The sequence below is a fragment of the Prunus mume genome, linkage group LG5 (genome assembly GCF_029339155.1).
Source record: "Prunus mume cultivar Tortuosa linkage group LG5, ASM2933915v1, whole genome shotgun sequence".
Lineage (NCBI taxonomy): Eukaryota > Viridiplantae > Streptophyta > Magnoliopsida > Rosales > Rosaceae > Prunus > Prunus mume.
The window spans coordinates 4590816-4610084 of record NC_142702.1 but is presented as its reverse complement, the minus strand read 5'-3'; the positions used below and the strand labels follow the sequence as shown (position 1 = coordinate 4610084).

Genomic DNA, 19269 nt, shown 5'->3' with positions numbered 1-19269 from the left:
GATAACTCTAGAAAACTAAAAATTGAAAAAGGGACAATAGATGCTCGAGTAATGGCCTAATAGTAATGGATAGGGCTCTTGGGCCATGGAGAAATTTAATCAGGACAACCAAACGATTTCACAAAAGATTTAGTAAATTAGAAATGAGTTATTTTATGGACTATTTCTATAATTTTTTATAATTACTAATTAAAGTAATTCAAAAAGGCATAGATGTTACTTAATTACATGTATTAAATAAAATAAGTAGGCCAATAAACAAAAGTAAAGAAACCAATTATATGTTCTTTAAATTTAAAAAAGGATAAACAATTGAATTTTATCCTTTAAAAGAGTATAGCCGGGCAGCTATACTATTCATATATTAAAACAAGGGCCCCCAGAGCATAGGTGCCACGTGTCGGAAAGGAAAAGCCGGAAGGCCACACTTTTTTTTTAGAAAAAAGGGAAAGAATCGTGCGGCTATACTATTTCATTTTTTTTTTAAAAAGAAAAAGAATCACGTATAGCCGGCCGGCTATACTATTTATATAGGTGTAAAAAGACGCACAGGGCATATGGGCTAAGTATACTATTTTTGGTTTATTATTTTTTTTTTATAAAAAGGAGTATAGCCGTGCGGCTATACGATTTCTTTTAAAAAAATATAAAAGAATCTAGTATAGCCGGCCAGCGATACTATTTATATAGGTGCGTAAAGACACGCACAGGGAAAATGGGCCACGTATACTATTTTTGGTTTCAATTTTTTTGAAAAAATGAGTATAGCCGTGCGGCGATACTATTTCTTTTTGGAAAAATATAAAAGAATCTAGCATAGCCGGCCGGCTATAATATTTATATGGGTGTATAAAGACACGCACAGGGTATATGGGCCACGTATACTACTGTAGGTTTCAATTTTTTTGAAAAAAGGAGCACAGCCGTGCGGCTATACTATTTCTTTTTGAAAAAAATAGAAAAGAATCTTCTATAGCCGGTGGGCTATACTATTTATATAGGTGTATAAAGACACTCACAGGGCACACGGGCCACGAATACTATTTTTAATTTCAATTTCTTTGTACAAAAAGGAGTATAGCGGTGCGGCCATACTATTTCTTTTTGGAAAAAATAGAAAAGAATCTAGCATAGCCGGCCGGCTATAATATTTATATGGGTGTATAAAGACACGCACAGGGCATATGGGCCACGTATACTATTTTTGGTTTATATTTTTTTGAAAAAAGGAGTATGTCAAATTGAGTATAGCCGTGCGGCTATACGCTCTTAAAAATATGTGCATTATTCTAATTCAATAGTATATGAGAATTATGTGTAAAAGACATGAATTTTGTGAGTCATATTGAAATTCTTGTGAAAAATAGGTGTTTTAAAGATTGGAATACGTGCATACGCATATAATACATTATTAAACACAAATGTGCTCGAATATTTATACGGGTGATAACTCTGGAAAACTAAAAATAGAAAAAGGGACAATATATGCTTGAGTATTTGCCTAATAGTAATGGATAGGGCTCTAGGGCCATGGAGAAATATAATTAGGACACCCAAACGATTTCACAAAAGACTTAGTAAAATAGAAATGAATTATTTTATGGACTTTTTCTATAATTTTTATAATTATTAATTAAAGTAATTCAAAAAGGCTTAGATGTTACTTAATTACATGTATTAAATTAAATAAGTAGGCCAATAAAAAAAAGTAAAGAAATTGATTATATGTTTTTTCAATTTAAAAAAGGAAATACAATTGAATTTTATTTTTTAAAAGAGTATAGCCGGACCGGACGGCTATACTCTTTATATATTAAAACAAGGGCCCCCAGCACATAGGCGCCACGTGTCGAAAGGAAAAGCCTGGAGGCCACACTTTTTTAAGGGCAAAAATCGAGTATAGCCGCTCGGCTATACTATTTCTTTTTGGAAAAATAGAAAAGAATCTTATAGATGTAGAAAGACACGCACAGCGCATATGGGCCACGGATACTATTTTTGGTTTTAATTTATTTAAATAAAAAAAACAGTATTGCAGAGCGGCTATACTATTTCTTTTGGAAAATAGAAAATAATCTAGTAAGCCAGCCGGCTATACGATTTATATAGGTGTATAAAGACACGCACAGGGCATATGGGCCACGTATACTATTTTTGGTTTCAATTTTTTTAAAAAAAAAACGAGTATAGCCGTGCGACTGTACTATTTCTTGCTCAAAAAATAGAAAAGAATCTTGTATAGCCGGTTTATATAGGTGTATAAAGACACGCACTGGGCATATGGGCCAAGTATACTTCTTTTGGTTTCAATTTCTTTGAAAAAAGGAGTATAGAAATGCGTGAGGTTGAGATGTTGCAATTGCGTGAGGTTTCCAAACGAACTTGGAATTTGACCGACCAAATTACAGTAATGGAGACTGAGGTATCTTAGATTGGTTAGAGAACCAATGAAATCTGGAATTTGGCTCCCATTGAAATCAATTGCTACACGGTCCAAATATTGTAAATGTTGCAACTCAATCAATTTAGGACTAATCATCTTACCTTGGAAAGAATATCCAAAATCAGGTTGAAACATCTCATCAGGGAAAGAATATCCAAGATCAAGTTGAATCACATGGCCAGTTTGGTTGCTACAATGGACTCCTTCCCATCTGCAACAATCTCGTTTTTCGGCTTCTGAACCCCAAGAAGAGAGATGATTGAACTCATCCACCAGGCCACGTTTGAATGTAAGTAGTGCTTGCCTTTCCCTCTCTATGCACCTCACTGTCACTTTAGCATCTCTGAGGCTGTGGCTATGGCTGTGGCCAACTTCTCCTCCTTTTACGTTTTGTAGGAAAAGGATCGATAATGCAAGAAAGAGTTTCAAGCACCTTCCGTCGCCCTTCATGTTAATTGATCAAAAGCACATGCAAAAACACTGCAAGTATATATTGAGATATGGTTGTCTCCGTGTTTCTCCATATATGCTAGCTTGCATCAGATATATATATATAGGAGAAAAGGAAGAACGCATTACTATTTTTAAAATTTTGGTTAATTTTTTAATATAAAAAGAATTGTGTACGTTCACATGGCATACTGTTTTGCTGTATAGTGACATAGCTCAATGATGCTCTCATACCATGCCATGTGGACAACCACCCTGTATATGTAGATTCAATTTTAAATACATTTGAATGTATCATTCAGAAAGGAAAAATATTTCTTGTAACAGGAATAATACTATTTTGCTACCTCCACGATAATGCTTGAAAAAATTATCCTAGGTGGTTTGAAACATTTACTAGTATACCTTGTGATTAGTGTGGCAAACATGTTTAAGAGGAAACGTCTCAAGAGGGAGTAACATTTTTTTTAGGGTTAAATAAATTTTCTTTAGATGCAAAGGAAATTACTAAGACAATCAATGCGGGATCTATGGAAACACATATTTCACCGGTCAATAAAAAAATAACACGTGAAAAAGAGGAATTCCTTAAATCAACTAATTATCCTAATTAAATCATATTGAGCATTGGTCCATCTTAGTAATTTGTAACGTTGGGCAAGGAGCTTTCAAGTGGACAGCTATCTTCAGTTGGGCTAACGGAGGGGGCAAATTGTAGGTTTTCCGTGACGTTGCGTATGTACTCGTAAATGTCCCTAGAATCGGGTATGAACTCGTAAATGACCCTATAGGTTGGGGGGTTTACTGTATTTTACCCTTATATAAAATACGTTATAAAAAAAAATAGAAACATTACTATTGAAATTAGTTCTATAAAATAAATAGGTACATTATTTATGAAAAAATAGGCACGTTATTTATAAAATTTAAAAAGGGTACCAAGTTTTCATTATGGCTCTACAAATGTTTGTAATATCCAAGAGACAGCAGTGATTGGCATGCAGGCCTTGATGGAATTGCATATGTTGGAGCCTTTATGCTACACAATACTATATATCTGCGAGTAATGGGCAAGAACTTGAACATTTCTACAAATTGAAAAGAGAGAAAATGCTTGTGATTGCTTTTCCAGGAAGCTTGTACTCCACACACAAGATTTTGTACACATTTTATACATAAACTTTGGTACAAGGCATTTTAGCTCACAAGTAATCTTAAAATCCACAAAATAGGGCATTGCAAACCTGACCAAATACAAAAAGTCTGTTTACAAAAAGGCATCTTCTACCATGAGCCCATAACAAGATGTTGAATTATGAAAGGAAAGAATGACCAAAACAGAGCCACACATTTACAAGGAGAAGCTGACCAACAATTTACAAGGAGAAGATGTTGCAAATAGATGACCAAAACAGAGCCACACATTGTAATTTGAAATCATGTCCGCTTTGGCTTTGGCTTAGTTAATTAAAATAAGACTATAGCTGGAATTAATACATTAATCGGAGTGAGCTTGGATTAAAATGTCAGTGGAGTTTTGCTCATTGTTCTTGCTTAAATTGTATTGTCTTGCTTATTTGTATGGTTTATTGTTTGCAAGAACCGTCCTTTGGGGCTGTGTTCTTCATATATAATTACAATTGCCTTTGTTATGATTGGATTTGAATGGATCTGTTTATTTCTCTCAATAAAATAAAAAACATAAATCGGAGAACTCCGAATTAATTGTTCTGACAAGTAATTAAGACCAACATAAATCATATTTATTCCTACTAAACACTCCAAATTAACTTGTAAACTCTTCTCCAGATACTTGTGCGTGCGCTTACTGGCAATCTTCCACACTTGAACTGAAAGGAGGCATTCAGCTACAGCTACTTTTCTCCTAATTTAGATGCTGCAGCTAAATATCAAAGTAAACAAATTAATACCCGTCAGTTTGGATAAATGAAAAATTGCAATAAGAAAATAATTATAAAACGAAATTAATGATGAGAGAGAGATTACCTCCGCGAGCTTATCCATTAAGCATATGCTAGCTTTAGTTGCCGCTTGATCAAAGCTGTCCTCACATAAAGCCAATCATTTAAATCATTCAAGAACTTGAAGTATGCGTATCTCCATGGCCTGTTGAATATCAAAGTGCCGCAAACTCCCCAAAATCCAGCAACAAACCCAATCCCCATACTGATGTAAAATCCCAGTGTTATAAACTCATCCTTATCCTCTTCATTGCTCAAGTCAGTTGGCTCATTTTGATCAGCACACATCTTTTTAAGTGGAGGTCCACAGAGTAGAGGATTTTCAGCATAATCAAGGGGATCAAAGCTTTGGAGCTGAGTGCCTGTTGGTATTTTGCCAGACAAGTTGTTATATGACAAGTCCAAGGAACTAAGACGATCTATCCGAGCAAGGCTTGTCGGAATTCTTCCATCTATCTGGTTTCTTGACAAATCAAGAGAATCCAATGACTGCAAGTTTCCAATCTCTGGAGTTATTTGACCTGTTAACTTGTTTCTTGAAAGGTTTAAAGAAACCAACTCAACAAGATGAGTGATTTCACTTGGAATCTCCCCTGTTAATCTATTGCTTGAGAGATCAATTCTCTTCACAAGGCCCAAAGTGCTTTTGTATGTCCGCATTATTCCTTTCCATATGAAGCTTGCATCATCCTCATAATTAAAATTTTCTTGATAACTAGGCCTATGTGTAAATCTAAAATAAGTATGTGTGCTGGATAGAATTGAATTTCCTTTTTGAGCCAGAGTAGTCAAATTGTTGAGGCATTTGGGTATGCTTCCAGAGATGTTGTTCATGGAGAAATCCATAATTTGAATGTGTGTTAGATGGCATAATTGTGAGGGCATGCTTCCATTGAAGTGATTAGTGGAAAGCATCAGGATAGCCAAATTCTTGAAGCTCTCACCTAACCATTTAGGTATTGGTCCTGATAATTTATTATATCCCACATCAATAACTTCTAAACTTGTGCAGTTCTTCAACGATGAAGGCAATTCTCCAACAAATCGGTTGCTTCTCAATTTCAAAGTTTGCATTTGAAATAAAGAGCCTATGGTCATGGGAATTTTTCCGGAAATAGAGTTGTTACTCAAATCAAGCATGACTAGAGTATCCAAATCGCTCCAGCAATCTGGAAGTTCTCCAGAAAAACTGTTGCTTGAAAGATTAACATATGTTAAAATCATATATTGACAGTCACATAGGAAAGAAAGTGACCCTGAAATGTTATTATTAGAGAGATCCAGATGTGAGGCTTGTGGTCGAGTTAAGGGATAATTTGGATCTAACGCTAGCTCTGTAAACTTCACTACCAAATTTGAAAATGTTCCTCTGATTAGGTTCTGTGAGAGATTAATAACGTATGCGCGACGAAAATTTCTCCAAAACCAACTTGGAAGGACATCAGAAATTCCAGCATTTGAAATATCAAGCTGGGAAGAGTCATTTTGAGTTCGAAGCCATTTTGGGAAAAGAGGACCGACCTTGCAGGATGCCAAATTTATGTCAGACAACTGGAAGGGAGGAACCCAATCAGAATGGAAATTTAAAACTAGTGAGTTAGAGGATAAATCCAAATATTTTAATTTGGACAGTTTTGAGAAATGAGTTTCTGAAACCACCCCTTCCAAAGAGTTTATGCTGAAATCGATGTCCTCCAGTTGCGACATTTGCCCAATACTTTCAGGTATTTTTCCACTTAATTGATTGGCATTAAGATACAAGACTTTCAAAGATGAGAAGCTTGTAAGATTGTTTAATGACCCCGCAAGAACATTCTCATTGAGGTACAATTCCTCTAATGAGTTTTGAGCACATCTAGGCAATAGTTGAGATAATTGTCCACTCAGATGATTTGTTTGAAGCCACAATGTTCGCAAATTACACAGCCTTGTAAACGAATTTGGATTCGCTCCTTCAATCTGGTTGTCAGAGAGATCCAGATGCACAAGAGAGCTCATGTTTCCAATGAAATCGGGAATGAAACCAGTTAGATTATTGTAGGAGAGGTCAAGAAAAACAAGGCTTGTACTGTAGTTGGACAACCAAAGAAATATTGACGAAGTGAGATGGTTATCAGAGAGATAAACATTTTCAAGAGATGTAGAAGAATTTGTTTTGTAAAGAGTAGTGGAAAGAATTGGAGTAGGAGGAGGAGGAAGACTGCAGTTCACCAATCTCAATTCTACTAGTTTAGGGAGCTTATTAAGTACTGCTTCTGGCCAATCGAAAACAGTCTGAGATTGGCTCCGCTTAGGAACAAATGCGTTAAAGAAGAAAGAGCAGCGAGCCAATTGAGATTTTCTGGTTGAAGCTGATAATTATAGCTGAGGTCGAGATATTGCAATTGAGTGAGGTTTCCAAACGAACTTGGAATTTGACCAACCAAATTACAGGAACTGAGACTGAGGTTTCTTAGATTGGTTAGAGAACCAATGAAATCTGGAATTTGGCTCCCATTGAAATCAATTGCTACAAGGTCCAAATATTGTAAATGCTGCAACTCAATCAGTTTAGGACTAATCATCTTACCTTGGAAAGAATATCCAAGATCAAGTTGAATCACATGGCCAGTTTGGTTGCTACAATAGACTCCTTCCCATCTGCAACAATCTTGTTTTTCGGCTTCTGAACCCCAAGAAGAGAGATGATTGAACTCATCCACCAGGCCACGTTTGAATGCAAGTAGTGCTTGCCTTTCCCTCTCTATGCACCTCACTGTCACTTTAGCATCTCTGAGGCTGTGGCTATGGCTGTGGCCAACTTCTCCTCCTTTTACGTTTTGTAGGAAAAGGATCGATAATGCAAGAAAGAGTTTCAAGCACCTTCCGTCGTCCTTCATGTTAATTGATCAAAAGCACATGCAAAAACACTGCAAGTGTATATTGATATATGCTAGCTTGCATCAGATATATATAGGAAAAAAGGAAGAAAGCTTTTACAAAGAAAAACACGGTTTAGCTAAAATAGTGCCACACATTCATGGCGCATTGATGCACCTGGAGCACTGTAGAATTTTCAAAGACTTTTAAGTCTCCACAGCTATATGTAACTCACACGTCAAGTAGGTGTTGGCTGTCCGATTAGACTAGTTATAAATGATGAAGAGTTTGCAGAGAAAGATCTACTAAGATTTCTTTTGCTGGAAAAAGGAGGATAATAGATGTAGTGTTCATACTACTATTTTTTAATTTCAATAAAATAAAAATACTATTTTTAAAATTTTGGTTAATTTTTTAATATAAAAAGAATTGTGTACGCTCGGTGACACAACATACTGTTTTGCTGAATAGTGACATAGCTCAATGATGCTCTCATACCATGCCATGTGGACAACCACCCTGTATATGTAGGTTCAATTTCATATACATATGAATGTATCATTCAAAAGGAAAAATAATTTTTTGTCACGGGAATAGCACTATATTGCTATCTCTACAATAATGCTTGAAAAAATTAGAGATATTTACCCATTCTTAACACTAAAATTATAAATAAACCCCACACCATTTAATTTTTATAAATAAACCCAAAAAATGACAGTCGGATCTATTGAATTTAATTTTGATTATTAAATTACTTTGCTTTTTTATGAGGTTTTTGGATTGGATTTGTTTTAAGAAATCAATGACAGTGTTGTAATTTAAAAGAAGTTAAAAGCCTTTTTGTTATGTTGTAAATGGGCTTTGGGTATGTTCTAAAATCCATTTCATATAGGTTTTTTTATAATTTGAGCTCTTATATTAGGTATAATAGTTAATCTCCCAAAAAATTATCCTAGGTGGTTTGAAACGTTTACTAGTATACCTTGTGATTAGTGTGGCAAACAAGTTTAAGGGGAAACATTTCAAGATGGAGTAATATTTTTTTTTCAGGGTTAAATAATTTTTTTTCAGATGCAAAGGAAATTACTAAGACAATCAATGCAGGATCTGCGGATACACATATTTCTCTGGTCAATAAAAAATGACACGTGAAAAAGAGATATTCCTTAAATCAACTAATTATCCTAATTAAATTTTATTGAGCATTTGTCCATCTTAGTAATTTATAACGTTGGGCAGGGAGCTTGCTGTGGACGGCTATCATCAAGTAGACTTTGAAGTCTTCGTATGCAAACTCATGATGACTGACTCACACAAAAAGACTATAAAGTCTTTTCAATTTTTTGGTTCCACAAAAAGACTGTTAAGTCTACATACTTGAGTGTAAACTAGACTTTTAAGTCTTTGCACATCCGCATTTAACTCAAACGTCAACAAACGGTAATTTCTTTTTTTTCCTTTTCCTTTTTTAATTGCTCAATTACTTTATTTTACCATTTTTATGTTTTTTCTTTCTTTGAAAAGCCAACTGGTCGTAGAGACAAAGCTCCAGAAAATTGTTTTTCCACTTGCTAATTTCCTCGCACTCGAAAGGCCAATAAGCTGCTTGGGAATCTCTTTGGAAAGTGTGCAATTGTGTGTTTTCAAATGAAAGACTGAACAGTGAATATGAAGGACGCGTGCTCCAACTAACTTGCAGGTATTGACTTGAGAGACTGAAAAGTGAACAAAAGGAAGAGAGACTCACCACTTTAATTCATGTCCCTACGTGGAAAAAGATAAATGAAGACTTGTGACTTAGACTTGATATGGTGATTTGCCCTTCAATGCGTGCTCCAACTAACTTGCAGGTATTGACTTGACTTGACTTGGTAAGGTGCCTTCCCGTGTCCACTCAATCAATGGCTTTGCATCCCATCCCTTGGGCACAAGTTACAAATATTTTCTTGCAAATGTGAACTTGACTTAAGTGAAACATATGGAAATATCTCTACTCAACCTAATATTAATATAATACCTGTATATTTATTGATACTAATACATGAATATTGGGTTTTTATTCAACAACTATAATATGAGAGTTTGGTTATTGACAAAGTCTATGTTGAAATGCCCCTATAATTTAGGTTAAACATGGGGTCTTACAATTACACACGAAAGTTTCTCTTATTATAGTGATGATCACGAAACACTTAAGTATATTTAGTGTTGAATATCTGATTATAGAGTTTCAGAGCAGCTTCCTTCATTTTGCATTCGGATTCTTTGATTTGATTTGTTTTGTTGCTCGTTAAGTGATTAGTATATGAATTACTCGATCCCGTTCTTCTGGACTCCTGTGGTCCAAGGAATTTGTGGTTACCCACCCTTGGATATAAATGATAATATAATGGTTATTATAAAACACAACTTTAAAAATTAAACAACAACTAAAATGACCAAAAAAAAAAAAAAACTAAAGAACAAAACACGGTCCCAGTGATGAAAGAGAGCTAGGGTGGTGAGATGCATATTGATTGGTTGAGGGGCAATTCTCAGTCAGAATAGGGGCGAGATTCTGAAGACGATGAGCAATTCTCAATCAGGGTAAATTATCTATATATAAAATACGTAAATATTTTTAAAGAAAAAAGGTACATTAATTATAAGAAAATAGGTACATTATTTCTATATTTTAAAAAAAACGTTACTATTGAATTAGTTCTATAAAATAAATAGGTACATTAGTTATGAAAAAATAGGCACGTTATTTATAAAATTAAAAAAGGGTACCAATTTACCTATATTTTGTAGGTATAAGAATTTGCCGAGATTGTACAGGTAGATTAATTATCCATAATTAATTTTTTTTAATCTAAAAAAAGTACAATAAATCAGATTTTTAAGTTTAATTAGGTAAATTGATGAGTCAAATCCAATCATTGGGTTTTACTTATAAAAATTGGGTTTTATTTATAAATAAAATAAAATAATGGGTTGTAGGTAAGACATAATTAGTTTGAACGGCAAAAGTCATATATATTGACTATAAAAGGAAAGTAATATAGTAGTTTAGATTTAGAGTAGTTTGGACTATATCATTGTATTTGTATACATCTGCAAATGTGGGTTAGGCTAATTGGATAGGACGGTGAGCTTACCCCTTACACCGAAGTTCAAATCCCTTTCTGTGTAAATTACATTAGTTTAATGAGTTCAGAGACTATCACTTGTATACCCAAAAAAGAAATAGTAGCTTTGGTTCTTGTTCCCCTCATTTTATACTTTTTCCTTTTCTTTTTTTTTTTCCCTAAATAATGTAGGGGAGGGGGAGGGGGGCTTCCAAAGTGTAGATCTTTCACCTTCAGTATGCAGGGTGTGCGCTTGTGTGCTGTAACATTCAATGAGGAGTTAATCTTACGAAATCCTCTAGTTATAGAACGTACTCCAGACTCTTTCTCAGTCAATACACCAGTCTGTGGGAAAAAACAATTAAAGGAAAAAAAAACCCTCTTCATGATGGAAGTAGACAAGTGATGACTTAATTGTTTTAGTCAAATATGGGCTCGTCTTTTTCTTGTCTCAAATACACTACAAAGAAAAGTAGACTTACAAGTCAAAAGAAGAGAAGGTGAAATTGGTATTTAGGTGAATTGGGTAATTTAAAATCTCAACAGACGTATCTAAGACAATAATGATTAATTGTTCCTGGAAAGAAAAAACACTGCAAGTACATATTGAGATATGGTTGTCTCCGTGTTTCTCCATATATGCTAGCTTGCATCAGATATATATAGGAGAAAAGGAAGAACGCATTACTATTTTTAAAATTTTGGTTAATTTTTTAATATAAAAAGAATTGTGTACGTTCACATGGCATACTGTTTTGCTGTATAGTGACATAGCTCAATGATGCTCTCATACCATGCCATGTGGACAACCACCCGTATATGTAGATTCAATTTTAAATACATTTGAATGTATCATTCAGAAAGGAAAAATATTTCTTGTAACAGGAATAATACTATTTTGCTACCTCCACAATAATGCTTGAAAAAATTATCCTAGGTGGTTTGAAACATTTACTAGTATACCTTGTGATTAGTGTGGCAAACATGTTTAAGAGGAAACGTCTCAAGAGGGACATTTTTTTTAGGGTTAAATAAATTTTCTTTAGATGCAAAGGAAATTACTAAGACAATCAATGCGGGATCTATGGAAACACATATTTCACCGGTCAATAAAAAAATAACACGTGAAAAAGAGGTATTCCTTAAATCAACTAATTATCCTAATTAAATCATATTGAGCATTGGTCCATCTTAGTAATTTGCAACGTTGGGCAAGGAGCTTGCTGTGGACAGCTATCTTCAAGTAGACTTTGAAGTCTTCGTATGCAAACTCATGATGACTTACTCAAACAAAAAGACTGTAAGTCTTAGCACATCCACATATAACTCAAACATCAAGAAACGGTAAATTTTTTTTTTATCCTTTTGCTTTTTTAATTGCTCAATTACTTTATTTTGCCATTTTTATGGTTTTTCTTTGAAAGGAGCTGGTTTTTCTTGGAAAGGAGCTCTTAGATATAGGTTCAATTTCACTTATGTCATCAAAATTGGACTATACCAAATTTTCTAAAAAGAAGAAGAAAAAAACTGTACAACGTACAACCGACTCTTATTCATGTCACTATGTGGAAAAAGATAATTGAAGAAAAATTTGTCAGTGGTCCAAGTAAACAAGTAATAAATCAATGAATATTAGGGAAATTAATGGATGAGAGCGAAGACTTGTGACTTAGACTTGATATGGTGATTTGCCTTTTAACACAACCATTGACTTAGACTTAATATGGTGATTTGTCTTCCAAAGCATGCCCCAACTTGCAGGTATTAACTCGGCTTGACTTGGTAAGGTGCCTTCCCGTGTCCACTCAACCATTGGCTTTGCGTCCCATCCCCCTAGACACAAGTTACAAATATCTTCTTACAAATGTGGACTTGACTTTTAGTGAAATATATGGAAATATCTCTATCCAATATTAATATAATACCTATATATTTATTGATACTAATAAATGAAAATTGGGTTTTTATTCAACAACTATAATACAAGAGTGTTTCAAAACACTTTGGTTATTGACCAAGTCTACTTTGAAATGCTCCTATAATTTAGGTTAATATTACATGGGGTCTTACAACACATGAAAGTTTCTCGTTGGAAATTTGATCATAGAGTTTCGGAGCAACTTCCTTCATTTTGCATTCGGATTCTTTGATTTGATTTGTTTTGTTGCTCGTTAAATGATTAGTATATGAATTACTCAGTCCCGTTCTTCTGGATTCCTGTGGTCCAAGGAAATTATGGTCACCCACCATTGGATATAAATTATAATTTAAGGGTTATTAAAAAAACAAGTTTAAAAATTAAACAACAACTAAAATGAAAAAACTAAAAATAAGGAGCAAAACACTCTCCCACTGAAGCAAGAGAGCTTGGGTGGTGAGGTCCATATGGATTGGTTGATGAGCAATTCTCAGTCGGAATAGGGGCGAGATGCTAAAGACGATGACCAATTCTCAGTCAGGTTGGGTAGTGAGATGCATCTGGATTTTTTTTGTCACCTTACCCAACCCATATGAGAGAGAGGGAGAGAAGATAGAGAGATGGGCACAAAAAGGGGGAAGCGGAGGTGCATCAAAGACCCATGACAGGGGAGATTGGGGGTGGACTGGGTATTTTATTTTTATTTTTAATTATAATGGCTTGGATGAAATGAATGATGATCACAATACTTAAATTAATATTCCACTACTTTAATTCTCAACAGCAACCAAATTGATTTTTAACAATTGTATCATGTTTTTTTTTTGTTTCCCCAATGTTATGGAAATCACACTGAGACTAAAATGTCAAGGCATAACTCTAAGTTCTTACAAATAAGAATACAAATCACTTGCTAAAGAAAATTCTTAATACTTTGGATTCGAATCTCTTTATTATGGAGGTAATCAGAACTTACAGAAACCAAATTAATTATGATGCACGAGCTAAAAAGTAAGATGCAGGAATAACAATTACCGAAACCAAATTAATTATGATGGCATGGATGAAATGAATGATGATCACAATACTTAAATTAATATTCCACTACTTTAATTCACAACAGCAACCAAATTGATTTTTGTCAATTGTATGCATGTGTTTTTTTGGTTCCCATTGTTCGTTCTTTGAAGGGTTTTGCTTCTTATCTCCCTGTTATTTTGATTTTTGATTTATTTATTATTCATAAATGTTATACAAAGTTTAGGTTTTCTACTTAAGAGTCGAGGGTGGGTTCAACAAAAAATAAGAATCTAGGGTGGCATCTTGTAACCTATAATGAGGAGAACTCTCTAGTTATAATTTACAAAAAGGAGCTCTTAGATATAGGTTCAATTTCACTTATGTCATCAGAATTGGACTATACCAAATTTTCTAAAAAGACGAAGAAAAAAACTGTACAACGTTCAAACTACTCTTATTCATGTCACTATGTGGAAAAAGATAATTGAAGAAAGCGGTCCATGTAAACAAGTAATAAATCAATGAATATTGGGGAAATTAATGGATGAGATCGAAGACTTGTGACTTAGACTTGATATAGTGATTTGCCTTTCAATGCAACTATTGACTTAGACTTAATATGGTGATTTGAATTCTAACGCGTGGCCCAACTAACTTGCAGGTACTCGGCTTAACTTGGTAAGGTGCCTTCCCGTGTCCACTCAACCATTGGCTTTGCATCCCATCCCCCCAGGCACAAGCTACAAATATCATCTTGCAAATGTGGACTTGACTTTTTTTTTTTCCTTAAAAAGGGGGACAGCTGGTGGCAAGCCACGGCCATCCACCCCTTCCGGGACCCGGAGAGGCTATAGGGAATTTCACCCCGTCCCTGGCCCTCATCGCTTGATTCACCAACGGCAGGAATCGAACCCAGGATCTCCAGTTTACATAGGGCCTGGGAAACGCCCTTACCACTGGGCCAACCCGTGAGGGTTAATGTGGACTTGACTTTAAGTGAAACATATGGAAACATCTCTACCCAATATTAATATAATACCTATATATTTATTGATAATAATAAATGAAAATTGGGTTTTTATTCAACAACTATAGTACGGGAGTTTTTCAAAACACTTTGGTTATTGACCAAGTCTATTTTGAAATGCCCCTATAATTTAGGTTAATATTATATGGGGGTCTTATGATTACACACTAAAGTTTCTCGTATTATAGTGATGTTCACGAAACATTTAAGTATATTTATCTGATCATAGAGTTTTGGAGTAGCTTCCTTCATTTTGCATTCGGATTCTTTGATTTGATTTGTTTTGTTGCTCATTAAATGATTAGTGTATGAATTACGTACTCAGTCCTATTCTTCTGGACTCTTATGGTCCAAGGAAATTGTGTCCCTTGGATATAAATTATAATATAAGGGTTATTAATAAATAAAAAATAAAAAAATAAACAACAACTAAAATGAAAAATAAATAAATAAATAAATAACCTAAAGAGCAAAACACGCTCCCAGTGAAGCAAGAGAGCTTGGGTGGTGGGATGCATATGGATTGGTTGATGAGCAATTCTCAGCCGGAATAGGGGCGAGATTCTGAAGACGATGACCAATTCTCAGTTGGGTTGGGTAGTGAGATGCATTCAGATTTTTTTTTCTCACCATGCCCAACCCAGATGAGAGAGAGGGAGAGAAGACAGAGAGACAGGCATACAAAGAGGGGGAAGGGGATGTGCGTCAGAGACATGGGATAGGGGGGATTGGGGGTGGGTTGGGTATTTTATTTTTTTATTTTTTTGCAAAGATTTTTTTAAAAGATTATGTTTAGATTTTCAAAGGTGGATGTGGAGTTGGTCGTCCATATCAGTCTTGATTTCTCCATTCTATGAAAGAGCAGAGGTGGTGGAGTAATTCTGTCTTTCTTTAGGTTTTTTCTACTTAAGAGTCGATGTTGGGTCCAACAAAAAATAAGAATCTAGGGTGGCATCTTGTAACCTGTAATGAGGAGAACTCTCTAGTTATAATTTACAAAAAAGAGCTCTTAGATATAGGTCCAATGTCACTTATGTGATCAGAAGTGGACTATACCAAATTTTCTAAAAAGAAGAAGAAAAAAACTATACAACGTACGCATTAGGTTTAATTCATGGCGCATCGATACACCTTGCGCACTGTAGAATTTTCGAAGACGTTTAGGGCTCCACAACCATATGTAACTCACACATCAAATAGGTGTTGGCTGTCCGATTAGACTTATTAGAAATGATGAAGAGTTTGCAAAGAAAGATCAACTAAGATTTCTTTTGCTGGAAAAAGGAGGATCATAGATGTAGTGTTCATACTACTATTTTTTAATTTCGATAAATAAATAAAAAGTACTATTTTTTAAATTTTGGGTTAGTTTTTTTAATATAAAAAGAATTGTGTACGTTCAGTGACATAGCATACTGTTTTGCTGAACAATGACATAGCTCAATGATGCTCTCATACCATACCATGTGGACAACCACCCCGTATATGTAGTTCAATTTCAAATACATTTGAATGTATTATTTACAAAGAGAAAACATTTCCTGTAATAGGAATAACACTATTTTGCTATCTCCACAATAATGCTTGTAAAAATTATCCTAGGTGGCTTGAAACATTTACTAGTATACCTTGTGATTAGTGTGGCAAACAAGTTTAAGGGGAAACGTTTCAAGATGGAGTAATATTTTTTTTTAGGGTTAAAATAAATTTTTTTTAGATGCAAATAAAATTACTAAGACAATAAATACGGGATCTGTGAAAACACATATTTCATTGATCAATAAAAAAATGACATGTGAAAAAGAGATATTCCTTAAATTAACTAATTATCCTAATTAAATCCTATTGAACATTCTTCCATCTTAGTAATTTGTAACGTTGGGCAAGGAGCTTGCTGTGGACAGCTATCTTCAAGTAGACTTTGAAGTCTTCGTATGCAAACTCATGATGACTTACTCAAACAAAAAGACTGTAAGTCTTAGCACATCCACATATAACTCATGATGTGGTGATTTGCCTTCCAACGCGTGCTCCTACTAACTTGCAGGTATTGATTCAACTTGACTTGGTAAGGTGGCTCTTCCCATGTCCACTCAACCATTGGCTTTGCATCTCATCCCCCCTGGGAGTTACAAATATCTTCTTGTAAATGTGGACTTGACTTAAGTGAAACATATGGAAATATCTCTACTCAACCCAATATTAATATAATACCTATATATTTATTGATACTAATAAATGAAAATTGGGTTTTAATTCAACCACTATAATACGAGAGCTTTTCAAAACACTTGGGTTATTGACCAAGTCTATTTTGAAATGCCCCTATAATTTAGGTTAATATTACATGGGGTCTTACGATTACATACAAAAGTGGATTATACCAAATTTTCTAAAAAGAAGAAAAAAATTATACAACATACAACCGACTCTTATTCATATCACTATGTGGAAAAAGATAATTGAAGACAAATTTCGGTGGTCCAAGTAAACAAGTGATAAATCAATGAATATTGGGGAAATTAATGGATGAGATCTAAGACTTGTGACTTAGACTTGATATGGACCATATGGTGATTTGCCTTTCCACGCAACTATTGACTTAGACTTGATATGGTGATTTGTCTTCCAACGCGTACCCCAACTGACTTACAGGTATTGACTCGGCTTGACATGGTAAGGTGCCTTCCCGTGTCCACTCAAACATTGGCTTTGCATCCCATCTCCCCGGGCACAAGCTACAAATATCTTCTTGCAAATGTGGACTTGACTTAAGTGAAACATATGGAAATATCTCTACCCAACCCAATATTAATATAATATCTATATATTTATTGATAATAATAAATGAAATTTGGGTTTTTATTCAACAACTATAATACGAGAGTTTTTTCAAAACACTTTGGTTATTGACCAAGTCTATTTTGAAATGCCCCTATAATTTAGGTTAATATTATATGAGGTCTTACGATTACACACTAAAGTTTCTCATATTATAGTGTTGATCACAAAACACTTAATTATCTTTAGTATTGGATATCTGATCAGAGTTTCGAAGTAGCTTCCTCCATTTTGCATTCGGATTCTTTGATTTGATTTGTTTTGTTGCTCGTTAAATGATTAGTATATGAATTACTCAATTCCATTTTTCTGGACTCCTGTGGTCCAAGGAAATTGTAGCCACCCACCATTGGGAATGTGGATGGGATTGGTATCCTTGCCTCACCCTCTTCTCAGTTCCATCATTGCCATGTTAAATATTTTATTATAAAGTATAAGATTTCAAGTATTTTAGCTTTAAAATTAACTTAGATGGTGCTGCTCGTGGTTATCCTCGTGATTTTGGTAGCCATTGTATTTGTATGCTACATCGACGTATTTGTTATAAAATGTAGGTTCACGTTATAGGCCCTTGCAATTCAAAAACTCTAGACCATACCATCAATAAGAAAACCTTTAAATAAAACTCAATTTTAAAATGTGTCAATATAATTTGATTTATTTACCAATTAATGCATTGGATTACTCTTTAATTGTTGACAGTTTTTAACTCCCTAATTTTATGCAATGGAATAATGAGCTACAATCCAAAAATATAGACTAGGTACGCTATTTTTAACTCCTCTGCTAGTTGCTCATTTTCAATGCTATTTTCACGATTGTCATAGCTTTTTCCACATCGTAAAGTCCGAACAAAGTTGCAATCTTCACGTCCATTTGGATTATGAATTGTTTGACTAGGAAATTTGCCTTCTTCTCTGTCTGAAATATGTGCAACTAGCTGTCCAAATTGTTGCTCCAAACTTTTAATTGATGCTTCAACATTTTGAAATCTTTGATTGTTGCTCTCGATGAATGATTGAGTTGTTGCTGCCAATTTAGTAAGTTGATCATCCAGAGATGGTTTGGAGGGAACAAAAGGTGTTTGTGCATGCTGGAATGGTTTTGCATTATTTTGATTGTTACCCCATTTGAAATTAGGATGATCCCTTCATCCTGGATTGTAATGATTGGCATATGCATCATTCATAGGCCTTTGATAGCTGTTCATCATATTGACATATTGCTCAACAAGCTCCGGGTAGGATTCTCTATGCGGGCAGCCCATTATGTCATGTGTAGCCATGCTGCAGATAGTGCAAACTATTGTTGCATGTGGCTGCTGTGGAGAACTTGTTATATGTTGTAGAAGTATATCAAACTTTGCATCAATTTTATTCTCCATTTTTTCCATTTGTGCAGACATGTTGGGAGAACTTGCTGAGAACTCAAAAATGCCTCTTTTCTGTGAATGTTCTGCTACCCATTGCTAAGATTCTGTAGCCATCATATCAAATAATTCAAATGCTTCCCTTGCAGATTTATTTGACAACGATCCTCCAGCTGATGCATTAACATGGCTCTTAGATGTCGGATTAAGCCCGTCAAAAAAAATATTCATCTGTGTATCTGAATCA

At 34.6% G+C, this 19269-nt stretch overlaps 1 protein-coding gene across 1 annotated transcript; it reads right to left on the bottom strand.

The window, feature by feature from the left end:
• Positions 1-4538: 4538 nt before the first annotated feature.
• On the bottom strand, positions 4539-7772 carry LOC103343402 (receptor-like protein EIX1). Its single transcript, XM_016797040.2, is given in 3 exon segments — positions 4539-4796; positions 4901-7151; positions 7154-7772. Coding segments are annotated over 2 exon segments (2835 nt in total). The 5' UTR covers positions 7755-7772; the 3' UTR covers positions 4539-4796; positions 4901-4917.
• Between the last annotated feature and the right edge of the window lie 11497 nt (positions 7773-19269).